Genomic DNA, 14491 nt, shown 5'->3' with positions numbered 1-14491 from the left:
CCAAAAAAACCCTCAATTCCAACTAAACACAGACCAGGGCCATTTTATAGACAACAACAAAAAAATGTCTGCTCACTCTTCTGATGCGAGGCGGTTTGGCATCATCGCACGTATCTCCAACAATGACGGCGGCGGACCACCTTTTTGTTGGATCAGGATTGGAAGACACTGGGGAGAGTCGATTTAAAGCGGGTTCACTACCCCTTCTGACCTGCAGAGGGGTGATACCTGAAGACAGATAGATAGCCCCGCGTTAGATATACCACGAGTAATCAGGGTTTAGTTAGTTACCCGTTGGCATATGGTTTCCAGTAATCTCAACATCGCTATAATCGCAATTTTTAACTTTAATTCCAACATTTGGATTTGGCAAGGTGTTATGATTGACTTCTATTTGAAATAAATCCGGACTTTCGGTACCGACAGAGCTGGCACTTGTCCCATCACCTCCGTTATGGTGATGGTAAGGAGAAGTTTGCTCCTCGTATATGGCAATTATCTGAATTTAACGTATAAACAAAAACCGCAAAAACATTTAGCAATAGCCAGCGTAAGTTAAGCCAGGATTAGTAAAACACGGCGCCTGACAGTTAAACCCCAATGGCGCGTACTAAACGGACGTCGCCAAGGTCACGTTGACTCATGGTGTACCCTGACAACACCGATTACGAAATATCGCGAAAATCAATTTCAACCACCGATAATAGATTAAAAATATCTTAAAAGTTAGAAATGGTCAATCTTACCGTTCTTACTCTAACCATGGTGACACAACACAACACAACACCACACTGTCTAGAAGCAATACTACGCAAAAAATGATAAGCGAGATTTCGCAAATGGGCGGCAACTAATACACTGCTAGTACTATGGGACGACGTAAAAGGGGAGCTGGGCCTACTGAAAGAGTCAGAGTCAGTGATCACCCAGGCGTGACAACAATCAAAATGCAGCCAGAAGGCCTATTTTGAAATAATGAACGGCTTCCTTTCTAATTCAAAAAAAAAAAAAAAAAACCCCACCCGACAATAGACACCCCCCGTCCGGACTGTGTCTTTCCAGATAAAAAAAAACCCCCAATGTCCGTTTCAACTAAAATTTCTAAAAAAGTTATTCAGCTCCTACCTTCAACATATGGAGGGCATAGAGGCCTACTGAATAAGCATGCACGCTATGCCACCATAAACCTAATAATTTGTAAGGTTAGATTCTGATCCACTAGGAACTTTAAAACCCAATTTTAATAGGATAGAAGTAAAAATAAAAAATTAGACCTCTTATTTCCGTTTTGTTAAAAACGAGAACCACCTGTTTCGAAGTCGAACGTTGGAATACGTATTTATTTTTATATATTTTTTTAACAACTCTTGAGACTTAATGGCTCCAGGCAAAACTGGCCATGACAACAATTACTCGCTTATTAAATTAATGTCTAAGAAACGTTAAGGAAATTGATACAGGCGGTTTAAAAGCCTGTGAAACGATATATATCAAGTTACCATGGGGGTAAAAAAAAACCTTACAAAAATTTTAACTTTTGAAATAAAAATTGGGTTTTTGTTATAACAGAGCGAGAGAGAGAGAGAAAGAGGGGGTGTAAAAAGAGGTAGCCAAGCATTTGAAGAACACAACAAATAAGTTGATGGCTGGGTGCTCATGTGGAATGTCTCCGGTCATTATCCGCTTTTTGACATCGACAACACTGTCTGAATACGTGTAGATACAAAAGTAATATTGGACCACAACCCTGCTTAGAATTTTATTTTGGTAAAAAACATACTGCCTTCCATTTCTACAGTATATGAAAGTGTTTTCTGTGGGTTTTTCTGAAGTCTCTTGTTAAGATTTTAATAAAAGAAAATGGTCGAAAGATTTTTAATGATCCTTTTGCAATTCAGAAAGATGTATAATACATTTTAAATCAATGTTCCGTGGACAACCTTAGCGAATCTTCTTGCCTTTACACGAGGCTATCCATAATACTGTTTTCTTTGCGCCATTATGAGTGGACTAATCACTCAAATTCTCTGTTCATTGATTGTATTAAACATTAGACGCAAGTTGCGTGTTTACACCGATTGGTATGACTTCACTCTCAATGGATATTAACATATTAATATCTTTCACATCTTGCACTTCAAAATCCTACGTTTTCCGATTACACACTCCAATATAGAAAGGGTAAATTCTCCGGTAGAACCCCCATTATCTCACATTAAACTCTACCATTTCCAAGGTTAGATTCTACTATATATGTACGTAAAGCACATTATCGCGGTTAACATTTGGGCATGTATAATACAGGGTGTATCATAAAATAGAAAAAAAAGGCGTACGCATAAAAACTCTAAATATGGTAAATAAACCTAAGCAGGAAGAAAATATAAAAACTCGTAAAGGGTGTATTAGGATATCATCCCAAATGTAAATGTTTCGCGCCCTTCTTAATATATTAATATAAAAACACCTTTTTAAGAGTCAAAAACATTTTTTTTAAAAGGATAAATTTGAAAAGGAAGAAAAACGAGTCCTGCCTAGATGCTTGAAAAAACATCTCTCAGTGAGCTCCAAATCTCTTAGTACGGAAAAAATAGGTATATATAATTCCATCCGTAATATTAATCGTGAGACACAGGTTAGGCAGCATTCCATATCCCATTAAAATCATCACATTATTCTGTAAGAATCCATAGGTACCACTCGAGATTGAGGGGGAGAAGAAATTAAGTGAAGTATGCCAAGGAGGACAGCCACCGGCTTGTTAATAACTTCAAAAGGCTTTATTCAATTTGAAATTTATATTAATTTTTTATTCCCTTCTTCTTCTTCATAAGAAAGAAGAACTAACCCTTAGCTGTCAACGCGAATAATATAAATTCAATTTAAAACCCCCTTTTTTATTAAAGAGATTAATATAAAGTCAAATCTAACATTAAGGTTTTCGGAGCCTACTACAATTTAAGTTAAATATTACAGGCAGACCCGAATAAATTCCTTTACTCCGATAACTACACAAAAATCTAAAAGCATTATTTATATAGAACCATAAGTTCATTAGATATGTTTGCCATAAGTTTGTCATGAAATGAGTGACGTAGGTCATAGATTCGAAGTAAAGCGACCCCTGGAGTGGTAATGCGATGTCAAAGGCTTAGTACAAACTAAATAGGAAGGTGGAAGTCCTGTAAAATTAACCACCGAGTGTAGGACTTCAATTCTTGCTTGTCGTTCTCGAGCTGTAAGTCTATAGTTAGCATTACGAAGTATAGGTTGCGTTATACTTATGGAACATATCTTATGAACTTATATTCATATAAAACTAAAAATATAATGGAACATTCATGGGAAGAAAAAGCACACATTGGCAACTTCAGTATATTTCCTCAAATACTTTTCACTTCAAAATATTGACTGCTTGAATTCATTCATAATGTTTTTGTATAAGCTAAAAGTTCAAGAGGGGTTGCCTATAATATTTCTCAAAAGTTTTGTTTCAATAAATTGATCAGATAAGGTAGGAAGGCGCAAGTAAGCAGCTCTGTTTTGAGAAACCACCGGTGTATAATAATTATTTGTCGATACGCCGAACTAAAATTAACAATGCAGCGGTTCCAGTTCAGCGATTTAAAACAAAAGCTTTTCTTCCTCTATAGATTCTTGATATTACTATACGTGTCCGTGAATGGCCTCCACCCCCAATATATCTCAAAGTAGATATGATCACATACAGATACCCAAAGAGATAAAAATACAACAATAAAGAAAGAAGGAGGGTCTATCAATTATGAAACTTTTAATAAAACCAAATTAATCTGACGCCTGTGTGAAAATTAAAGCCCCGATGAAAACTCGTGATGATAAATTCATCACAGACAAGTCAATGGGCTTTCCCAAGTTTAGTTTTAAAGGAAAGGTCGAATTCAGAATAAAACATTAAGTATTAGAACCGAGTACGATATTTTCGAAGTCACAGGTAAGTAAATTAACTAATTAGAAAAATTTGAGCTGGATTGATTAATATAAACCAGCAAAAGACAAGAGTTAATCTTTATGATGTATGTCTCCGCTTTAACACATACTTCAGTATTTATTTTCAACAATTCATGTTTTTTTCAAATTAAAAAAGGGTATAAATCTGGATAACCCTTTCCTTTAAAGATGAGGCGATACACGCATCATTTGAGATCGACCTCGAAAACGAAATGTCTTCAATGGTCTGTCTATACCGTCTTTTGATTAAGAAGAAAAGGCTGCTCATCCCCCCCCCTTTTGGAACTCTCCCCAAGCCAGGACAAAATAAGCGGGATAGCTTTTCATAGAAATTTCAGACCTATGCAGGCAGGGTTGGCACGTTTTTGCCAGTGGTGGAAAAAACCGCGCGGCAAAAACCTTTTTGCCAAGGTTTTTTCCACTTTATGTGGAAATAACGAACTAAATTTTAAAAATAAGAAAATTCGGATTTGAAATGAAAATAAAACTTCCAAAATTCTGCCATAATCATGAATTGGGTTACATTCTCTGTATAAATATGCAGGAAAAAACCGCGTGGCAATTTTGGCAAAGAACGTTTCGGCCTGTTATACAAATAAATGAAAAATCAGTTCTTATTTTTCGATCAACACTATTTTTTGCAACTCGCTAAGTTTCAGTTTAGCACTCGTAGAGAGTTTGTAACAGTGAAACATTTCCGAGTAGCTTTGCATTTTCAGTTTGATCTTCACCTTAATATATGGTTCACTTCGAATTTTCGAAACAGATTAAATCTGGAAACTGCTTCGAAATTATTGTTTAGCTATCAAATGCGAGGCAACCAGAATCATTCGAATGTGAGAAAAATTTCAAAAGTTGCAATTTTAAAGTGGATTTAGCTCGAACGTTTAAAACAAAATAAGTGTTATAAAACTGATTAAGATTGAGACATATTAGCAGTTGGAAGACCTATAATAACATGAATGACAAATACAAAGCCAAAGTTATTATTTCTAATTGACATTTTAATCAGGGAAAGGTTTTGGCCAATTTTTGCCACTTTTTGCCGGTTTTTTCCGTTTTTGCCGGTTTTTTCCACTTTTTGCCACGTGTCCCGGCAAAAACCAGTTTTTGCCGGATTTTTGCCAACCCTGTATGCAGGGTGTTTCAACCAAAAATTATAAGTGGCGATTTTAGTCGAAAATGTTCTTTGCTAATTCGACTTAAAACTACCATAAAGAGTGCGCCTATAATTCTGACAAGAGTTTTCAGAAACACCCTGTATATATGACATCGTCATATGGCTCTATCTCTTACGTCAGTGTCATCCCCTACCGGGAGCGTACAGTATCCTCTGTTAAAAAAAGTGCCCCCAAAGCAGGGGATACACATTCAACTCCCCTCTCTATACCAACATTACCCTATTCAATCATTCAGAACCAAAATTCTAGTTCAATCGCCCCGTCGCGGTTAGCTTTAAGCGATTTATACCCTGCAGTATTGTTTAGTAATATGCAAATTATCACCGCACGAAAGTTCAAAGCCCGAGGTTAATATTTTGAATAATTAAACAGCATCAATTAAGTTAAGCTTAGGTTAAACACTAGGTTCGTCCGTTCCGTGGGAATAAGGTCAAACAAATAAATAAATAAATGGAGAAAGAAAGAAACCGGGCAATCATATCAAAATTTAGTCCTACCTGTTCTCTGTCATCCGCTACGTCATTGAGTCGGTCATCGGGGTCAAGTATTCCACCATCACTGGACAACTTTAAATTATGAATAACAACCCAAGCGTCAGGAGTCTGGAATAAAAAAATATAAGAAATTTAGAACGAAATTTAAATTGTATCCTGATATTATACAATAATGGGACGATGAATTCCGTTTAAAATAGAGGATAATATACAATAGAATTGTAACAATCAAATTAATTTGTTTGTCGAATATAATACTTTAAGTATTTAACGGTTGAACGACGCTCGGTTCGGATCTTAAGACATTCATCATTGGAGGAAAAGGCTAAGAAATCATTTATTACTCATTTCATTTCAAAGGGCTAGATTAGATTAGGGAGTTTCCCAAACAATCACGTTGTGTAATTAATTTTCATATCCTTGTACAGAATGGGTTAGCTATTCAATGCCAATAGGATAAAAGCTGGGTCAGCACAGATTTTTCATTTAAAATTTTTCCCAACTATTTCCCAGGTTTTCCCAGATCGTCAAATATTGAACTGATTCAAACAGAACTGCTAGCATTCTCTCACGGAGTCATGGCTAACCAACCGTCTGGCAACACTGTGAGAACTGCAATGACCTCCTTATAAAAGGTAACCATTCAACATAAAAACACAGCACAACAAAATTCATTTCAACCCTAGTTTTAATCAACTTTTTAAACCGTATTTGACAAGCCAAGCCAAGGAGGTAGCTAAACTAAATTCTTGGGTAAAAAAAAAGAACTTTGACAAGATAAGTAATTAAAGTTTACATAAAAACCAGGCCCCCAATTTTGTTACTTAGGTGTATAGTACATAACAGGATACAAGTTTCAGAAGGCGCGGAGCTCGAGCAAATTAACTCGACATGGTAATTTAGAAATATACAGTGTGGAATAGATCACGCAAAGAAACACATATTTTAGAGAATAAAATGTCGCTGTACTAACTAGTACAAACTTTAAACGTAATGTGGTATCATAAGTCTGATTATGGCATTTATCATAGCGATTATTTGTCCATCGACAGTAGGAGCAACGCTTATCTGTTCCACCCTGTACGTTATATATAAACATAGACGACTGAAGCTCAACATTTTCAAACTAACTCGGTAAAAAGAAAAACTAGTATTTTGACCTTGCAAAAATATATATATATCATATATACATAATTTAAAAGGATTAGGTCTAGCATTCCAGAATTTGGGGTTCGCTTTTGAAAAAAAATTTAATATATTTAAAAAGAGCTTCCTAAACCCTGCTGGATACGACGAAAATATGTTTTAATTAATTTAAAAACAAAATTTTTAAATTGAAATATTGATTAAGACAGGAAATCGTATATATGACTCAATTCGAATTGATTCATACTGGTTTATTTTTTAATTAATAAAAATAACTTTTACTAATTAGAGGATGTAATTAATATATCTTGAAACGGGTTATGGATAATATAGTAGAGAAAGTCAAAGAAATGATTATTTGAGCATCGTAATTAACAAATGCGTCTAGCTAGCTATAGGTCTTCTTACTCAGAGAGTTTTCCACGCATATTATATCCAATCACAGAACACATCTGCCTAACTACTAGCTAACGAATCCTTTTAAGACCCAACAAGGTATAGGTTGAAAACCAAGTTAAGAAACGCGCCCAGGAATAAATATCAGCGTGTAATTTTCAAACGATTCTCGGGAGCCGAGCGCGAGGCGTTGAGAAGTTATTACACCTGTCCAAGGTCAGCTGAATCTCTTCTGTTTCACTTAGAGCGTGGGCGGTTGGTTCATTTGGAATGGATGGAAACGCATTCCATACAGATCACCCCCAACCAAAAGCGAGGTCATTTTAGAAACTAATTATAAATCAAGGTATAAATTACCCAAGAAAATTTCCAAACTAAAATCAAATTATTTTAAATATTTTGGGACCCATTTTTCATTTCCCAAACTAAAAAAAATCCAGGTTTTCCCTGACCCCTTGGCAACTCCGTAAATGCGTATGAATATTATAACACCATATTATTAGAAACACGTTTTAAACACCCTAAAACCCAAACAATGGGGATCTGAAGAAGGTAATAATCACGATTCAACTGAAATTATCATCCCACTATACCAACCGCAACCGGCTCCGTCTTTTTCCAAAATTTATATTTCAAAAAACCCACGATAAGAAAACCCACGTTGTCTTCTTACCTTTGTAAGGTTAGCGCTCTTGGTTACTTTACTAATATTGTATTTTTGCGATCGTCCAAACAACCGACCCAACGTATCCGACATGATGACGTAATATAATCAAAATCCTCAGGACACTGTCATGTTGATCACAACACACACAAGCACGCACGCACAATCGCGCCAAAAACCTTATTACACTTTTAAGTTTTTATTTAGACTTTGTTCGTGTTTAGGAGAACTTTAAAACTCGCCATCGATGTATGATGATGCCACGTTGTCAAATTAAAAACTGGCTTAGTTTTTACTGAACGCCAAAATTCTTCTATAGGGAAAAAATACCGCGGGTTATTTTTTAGTGGATGTTCGAGCCACCCTAGGACGGGGTAACTAATATACAACGCTACGCAACATTCCATTAAAGAGCTAGCTAGGCTCTAGAATGACTTCTGTACAAAGAACGACTTAACGAAGAAGCGAAGCTACCTTGGATACTCGAGAAAAAAAAATATATTACCAAACCACCGTCATCAACATGGTAATAAAAAAATTCTAGAATAAAATTCTAATTTAGCCCGGGAAATTCAATGATGCGCGAACTCGAACTTATCCATTATCAGCATCTACATTTTTTTTCTTCATCTCCAAAAAGCGAATTATTGCGTAAAAAACTAAATCTAAATTTGGTTGAAGTTTCTTTCCCTATAACGTACGTTAAAATACTTCAATTCTGTCTCCGCGACTGCTTATGCAACCTAAATTGAAGCTAGATAGTACAAGTTACACTTCCGCGCTATTTTCGACTGAGACAAGATATGTTATGATGATGGTGATGGTTTGTGGTGGTGGCCATGCCATCAGGTTTATTTTTTTTTTCTGGGATGCCTTTCTTCTTTCCATTGCCGTCCCCCCGTTATGTTAAGAATTTCAAAGTGGGTCACGATATCGTACCGAATTATACCTTTTGATACACGTTACCTTTTTATTCAAGGAGCGAGCTGGGTAAATAATATATTCAATCTTAACTCGAATACTGAATCTAAGCCGAATTATTTATCAGGGATGAAGAAGTTTAATATTTTCCGAAGTCGATTAAAATTACATGGCAATTATCGCGTTGCAACGATTAATGGCAGAGGATTTAATTGGAAAAATACACGATTCGAGCTAAATTCGATTTAAAATTAAGCTATGGTTGTCGCGGTATAAACAGATTTTTTTGTAACTTACAGAGCGTTTTTAGAATGATGTCGAATAGTTATAGAATCGCTCGTTTGTTAGGTTAATTAGTAAGTAGAGATAATCTTTTATAGCGAGGGGACAGAATGGCTACTAAACTTTCAACTTTCCCTCAAAATGGCGGAGATTTTTACAGAGGATAGCTGAGAAAGACGGCGGACTGTCTAAAGAGGGGTCCGACATTCAGTATTTGGACCAAACGTCGCTAATCATTTATTGAGTGCGATTCAACCGGCTACCTACAACAAACTGAACTATGTCTCTTGAAGTTCTCATCGATTCAGTGATCATTCAGTTCCCTGCTGCATGCGGGAGATGCTCTCATAACAAATTACTGGCAATCCTAAGTCGAGGCGCGGTTTAAGTTAAGAAACGGGTGGTAAGGAAATTTCTCTAGTCCCCTTTAGTGCTTTCTATTTACGACAACTGGGTAGTTTAATATTCTCGTTACAACTGAATAAATTCACGTAAAAGCAATAATAATAATACAACCTGATTACGCTTAAAATACTTTAGACGACAGAGTTAGGAAGGAACTCGAGAGCGAGAGAGGGAGGGCTTTTAGTACTCTGCTCTTTGAGCAACGTAGTAGATACGTAGAAAGAAAGAAACGATAAGTTAACGATAAAACTCGAATTATGGAAATGACGACCACACGAAGCGTTTCGTTGCGTTGCGTTCTATTCGTTTTAGAATATATACCGGTATGCCAACTTGCATTTTTGGACTCTAGTCAAAGTCTACACTCTACAGTACTCGCGTCTAAAAGAGAACTAAAAATCTTTCACATTTTTTTCTTTTTTTCCGAAAGTAAAGTTCGAGGATATTACGAAAGGAACGAACCTACGCCCTACTTAGGAAGTTTATTTAAATATATATATTTTAAATGCTTCGTATTATTAATTCTTTTCGTGGATTTTCTAAGAAATTTTAATAAAAAAAAATAATAAAAAAAATCAAATCAAGTTCATTAACGGATACCGTTTTATATTCTTTTGGGATATCTTTTACCGATTTTTTTTTAAAAAAAAAAAAGTCTTAAAAAGCGTGAACTGGGTTATAACGATGTTTTAAATAGCGCATTCAATAAATTGGTCTATGGAGGAAAATACACCGATGGTTTTTCGTTTATTTTTTCCTAGTCTGACACCGATTTTAGAATTACAGCCCCTATTACAGCCCCTATTTTAGTTTGTTGATAGGGGCTCGGCAATTATAAAAAGAGTTATCCAATGATCCCTTTTCAATTGTAATTTTTTTTCTAAATTAATCTTCTAGGTCTCGTATTTAATCAAAATTAGTTTAATACTCTTCTTCAATAGCTAACCCTAATTTTGTTGAATACTTTTATAGCTAAAACTCTATTTTAGTTTGTTGATAAGGGCTCGGCTATTACAATAAAGAGTTCTTCAATGCTATATTTTCAATTACTATTTTTTAAATTAATCTTCTAGGAATCTAGGTCTTGAATTTAATCAAAAGTAGTTAAATATTTCAATAGCTAACCTAACTTTGTCGAAACACTTCCACAGCTAACCCTAATTATGTCGAAGCACTTCCACAGCTAACCCTAATTATGTCGAAACATTTCCATAACTAACCCTAACTTTGTCGAAACACTTCCATAACTAACCCTAACTTTGTCGAAACACTTCCATAACTAACCCTAACTTTGTCGAAACACTTCCATAACTAACCCTAACTTTGTCGAAACACTTCCATAACTAACCCTAACTTTGTCGAAACACTTCCATAACTAACCCTAACTTTGTCGAAACACTTCCATAACTAACCCTAACTTTGTCGAAACACTTACATAACTAACCCTAACTTTGTCGAAACACTTCCATAACTAACCCTAACTTTGTCGAAACACTTCCATAACTAACCCTAACTTTGTCGAAACACATCCATAACTAACCCTAACTTTGTCGAAACACATCCATAACTAACCCTAATTCACAGAATTCTTCACTTTAACGCACTAAAACTACACAAAAAACACCGAAAACAAACAAACTCAGAATTTTCATCCAAAGCACTGAAATATTACCACCGGAATGAAGATATCGCGTTTCATCACACAGACAAAACGAACGTCGCCGGCTGTTCTCTATTTCACATCCTATGCTACAAAATGTTTCCACATCCCGATTTTTCCTAATGCTAATGGTAATTAGACGAAACACGCAGCGGCACAGGACGTCGACTCTTAAAATAACGTAGCGGGTCAACAACAGAAGCAACCAGGTGTAAGGGAGGGGAGTGTTGAACGAAATGTTCAAACCACGAAACCACGGATAACACCGATCCGATTTTATTACACGTTCAGTTTTATTATACCAGGTAGCGTTTACTTCTTAATTTCCGGTGCCACAATTTTCGAAGTTATTATACCCGACTAACTCGCAATCAAGATAAGAGATTTTTGTCGAAAATTAAAGGTTATATTCGCTACAAACTCAACGCAACGAAGTTGTTAAGTTGTCCAATTTAACACAAACACCTTAAACGTTTTGCGAAATAACACTTTTCCAAATATCAGTCTAGTTATCTACCTGAGAGATTACCTAAAAATTGGGGATGTGTCATTTAAATGATATAAAAATCCCGGGATTTTATAATCTTAGGAATTTTTTTAAAAAAAAGATTACGAACAACTCACTCCCCCTGCAATGCTACACGGATCCCTGAACCGAACTAAAACAAGGCTTGTTTTGAACAAAATACAGATACGATAACTTTCTGCCAATAACACTGTATTCACCTATACTCGAAGTACTGTACACCTACTGGGGAGTTAGTTGTTTTGCATGTCGACGTGTTTGCTATAAAATATAGTCGTTGGTTATGGGTTTTAGTATATATATGAACTCAATCTGACAGTTGAAAATCAGGTTAGAACTAGGATATTAGGCAGGTTTCATTAATAATTTTGGAATTAAAAATATAGTAGTTATTTGTGACGTAGTTTAGAATTTTGGGTGTGTCTATCTAAATTCTAGAGACGTTTTAGTGACGTATAAACATTAGCAGGGATCTATAATCTACACCTAAAATTGACTTTGAAGCTTCAATAAATAACAACAAAGTTTTGTACACAAACTAGCAGCAAAGGCACCCGGCGTGGCACTGATTATCAATTAGTCAGTCAGCCAGGACTTAATAAAATCCCTAATTAACCTAAGGTACAATAAAAATTACGAGTTAGAAGATAATCCAATAAACACTAAACAGAAACAATCTATTAAATAAAGTTTTGTAAGAAAAATATTTTCCGGATTAATATTTAAAAAAATCTTCATTACATCCACGCGAGTCAGTATAAAAATAATTTAATTGTGGCTCCAGGAATAATTAATTTATTTTTTAAATAAAGAAAGAAAGAATATGGGAGAGAGAGGGCACTCGGATAAAACATACATTAAAATAATTAGGGAAAGGTTCGGAGGATAATTCCGAGATATCCTCACCTGATGAAAGACTTTAAAAGTAACACGCTACGGGCATAGGAACAAATTTACTTCCGGAAATATATAAAATCCGAATTAAAAAAAAATTTATATATACATATTAAAGGGCCGAAACTTACACGATTTTAGTAACCGTTTTTATTATAGTACCGTATGCCGATATAATTTATAAATCGGGATCTTTAAAAAGAAATAAAAAAATGTTCAACTCAATCGGAGCAAGTTTTTTTTATATATTATTTTTAAAGGTGATATTCCCACGGAATTTCAGTTTCGAACCAGACCCAATAAGACGCCGTAAAACTACTATAGCCCGAATAGCTACACTAACTTAACAATCATCTAGTTTCGCTTTAGGACTAACATCAAATGGGTACCTAGAATTATTAAAGGGCAGCAAGCTCTCTCTCTCTCTCTCTCTCTCTCTCAAATGATTATGAAAGAAAAAAAAATAAAAAAGTTATTCAACAACTTTTCTTAATTTTTATCTCTCTTATATATATAATATATTAGAAAGGACCGTAGGCTTTTAACAAAATTTGCTTGGTTGTAAATAGAGACAACATACGTAATAAGCGTGTAAGTTTGGCGGGTGCATCGTGGAAGGGTTGTCGACTTTTGATTTGAAGGTTTAAAAAATAAATAAATTAAAATTTGTTTCAAATATTTTAGGAATTTTGCTTATTTAAACGTAACGGCTCAATAATTTAAATGGAAAGGTATTGAAACGTTTATGATTATTATAATATTATTTAATGAATTTTTTATCGTCGGAGTTCAATGTCTTTATAATATAATTTTTATGATATTGTTTATATCTATGGTTTGGTAAATGTTTTTTTTTGGTTACTTAATTTTGAAATATAAACTTTTTTATACAAATTCGAGAGAAAAAAAATAATGTTTTAGAAGTTTAGAATTAAAATTTTCAATACGTTGTTCTGACAGAAAAAAATAATAATAATAACTAGTTAAATAATAAAGGTCATTTGTTGAAAAACCGGATTTAATTCAAAGCATTTAAATATTGAAGTTTGTATAGAAGTATAGAATCAAGACAAGGGAAATTTTGGTGGAGCCGCGCCCCTTTCAGTAAAATGAAATTATTTGATTAAAAAAAAAACCCATATAAATATTTGGCTAATTAATGATTCAAGTACGAGATCAAATTAAACTTATAATTGATTAGAAACTTTCAACTAAAAATTTCCACGAAAAGTAAAGAGTGAATAAATAAAAACTACTAATAACACAAAGAAAATTATGACGACGTTTACAGGTTAAAAGTCTGGAGGTAATTTAAAATTTTTTACACGTTTCTAAGCGTCTAATTAGGACAAAGACAAAAGGAAAAATTCTGCACCAATTCTTAGCTAAACGAAGAGAAAGTGTTAAATATCACCCTCCTACTCCCCCCCATATCGCATAGATATTTACAAACGTACTCCTTCCTTCACTTCCCCCCCCCCGCCTCTTCCCTACTTCCTAGAAGGAACTAATACGTCATAAAAATATAAAACTGGTGGTGACACCTAGTGTCAACTATCAACACCAAAATTAAATTAAAATTTCAAATTAAACAAAACTAAAATTATGGAATTAGTTTATTATTAGTTATTAATTTTAATACATCCAGATTTAATTACAAATAATTAAAAAGTTAAATATAAAGTTCAAAAAATCCTCATAGATGGCGCCTGAAACTCAGCGGCTATGGTTCTCAAAAAACAACAAAAGGATTGGCGGGAAATTCGAAACGCCTCTCTTGCTAAACAAATCCATTTATAACTGTCCCTCCTACGTTATGCATACGTATTACAAAGAGCAATTGATAACAATTGAACAAAAGGAGGGATGGTATAATACTACCTTTTGTGGGTGTTCCCCATTAAATTCATCTTCTAAAATATTAGAGGGCAA

General features: G+C 34.6%; 1 protein-coding gene across 11 annotated transcripts in view; it reads right to left on the bottom strand.

The window, feature by feature from the left end:
* LOC149661692 (partitioning defective 3 homolog) overlaps positions 1-14491 on the bottom strand; it is a 41847-nt gene that overhangs the window by 8307 nt on the left and 19049 nt on the right. For 10 of the 11 annotated variants that reach the window (XM_089843246.1, XM_089843251.1, XM_089843247.1 and 7 more), the window contains exons 2-4: positions 5669-5773; positions 292-499; positions 77-228 (exon numbers count right to left, since the gene is read on the bottom strand). In XM_089843246.1, coding sequence (XP_089699372.1) covers positions 77-228; positions 292-499; positions 5669-5773 — 465 coding nt within the window. Of the gene's footprint in view, positions 1-76; positions 229-291; positions 500-5668; positions 5774-7880; positions 8034-14491 lie in introns of those variants that run through there. The other variant, XM_089843250.1, reaches the window with a different exon arrangement.

This window comes from Phalangium opilio, unplaced genomic scaffold (genome assembly GCF_054372755.1).
Source record: "Phalangium opilio isolate 3A_F unplaced genomic scaffold, DU_Popi_V2 ptg000070l_1, whole genome shotgun sequence".
In the NCBI taxonomy this organism is placed as follows: Eukaryota; Metazoa; Arthropoda; class Arachnida; order Opiliones; family Phalangiidae; genus Phalangium; species Phalangium opilio.
Note: the sequence above shows the minus strand (reverse complement) of the source record. Positions and strands in the feature narration are given on the sequence as shown.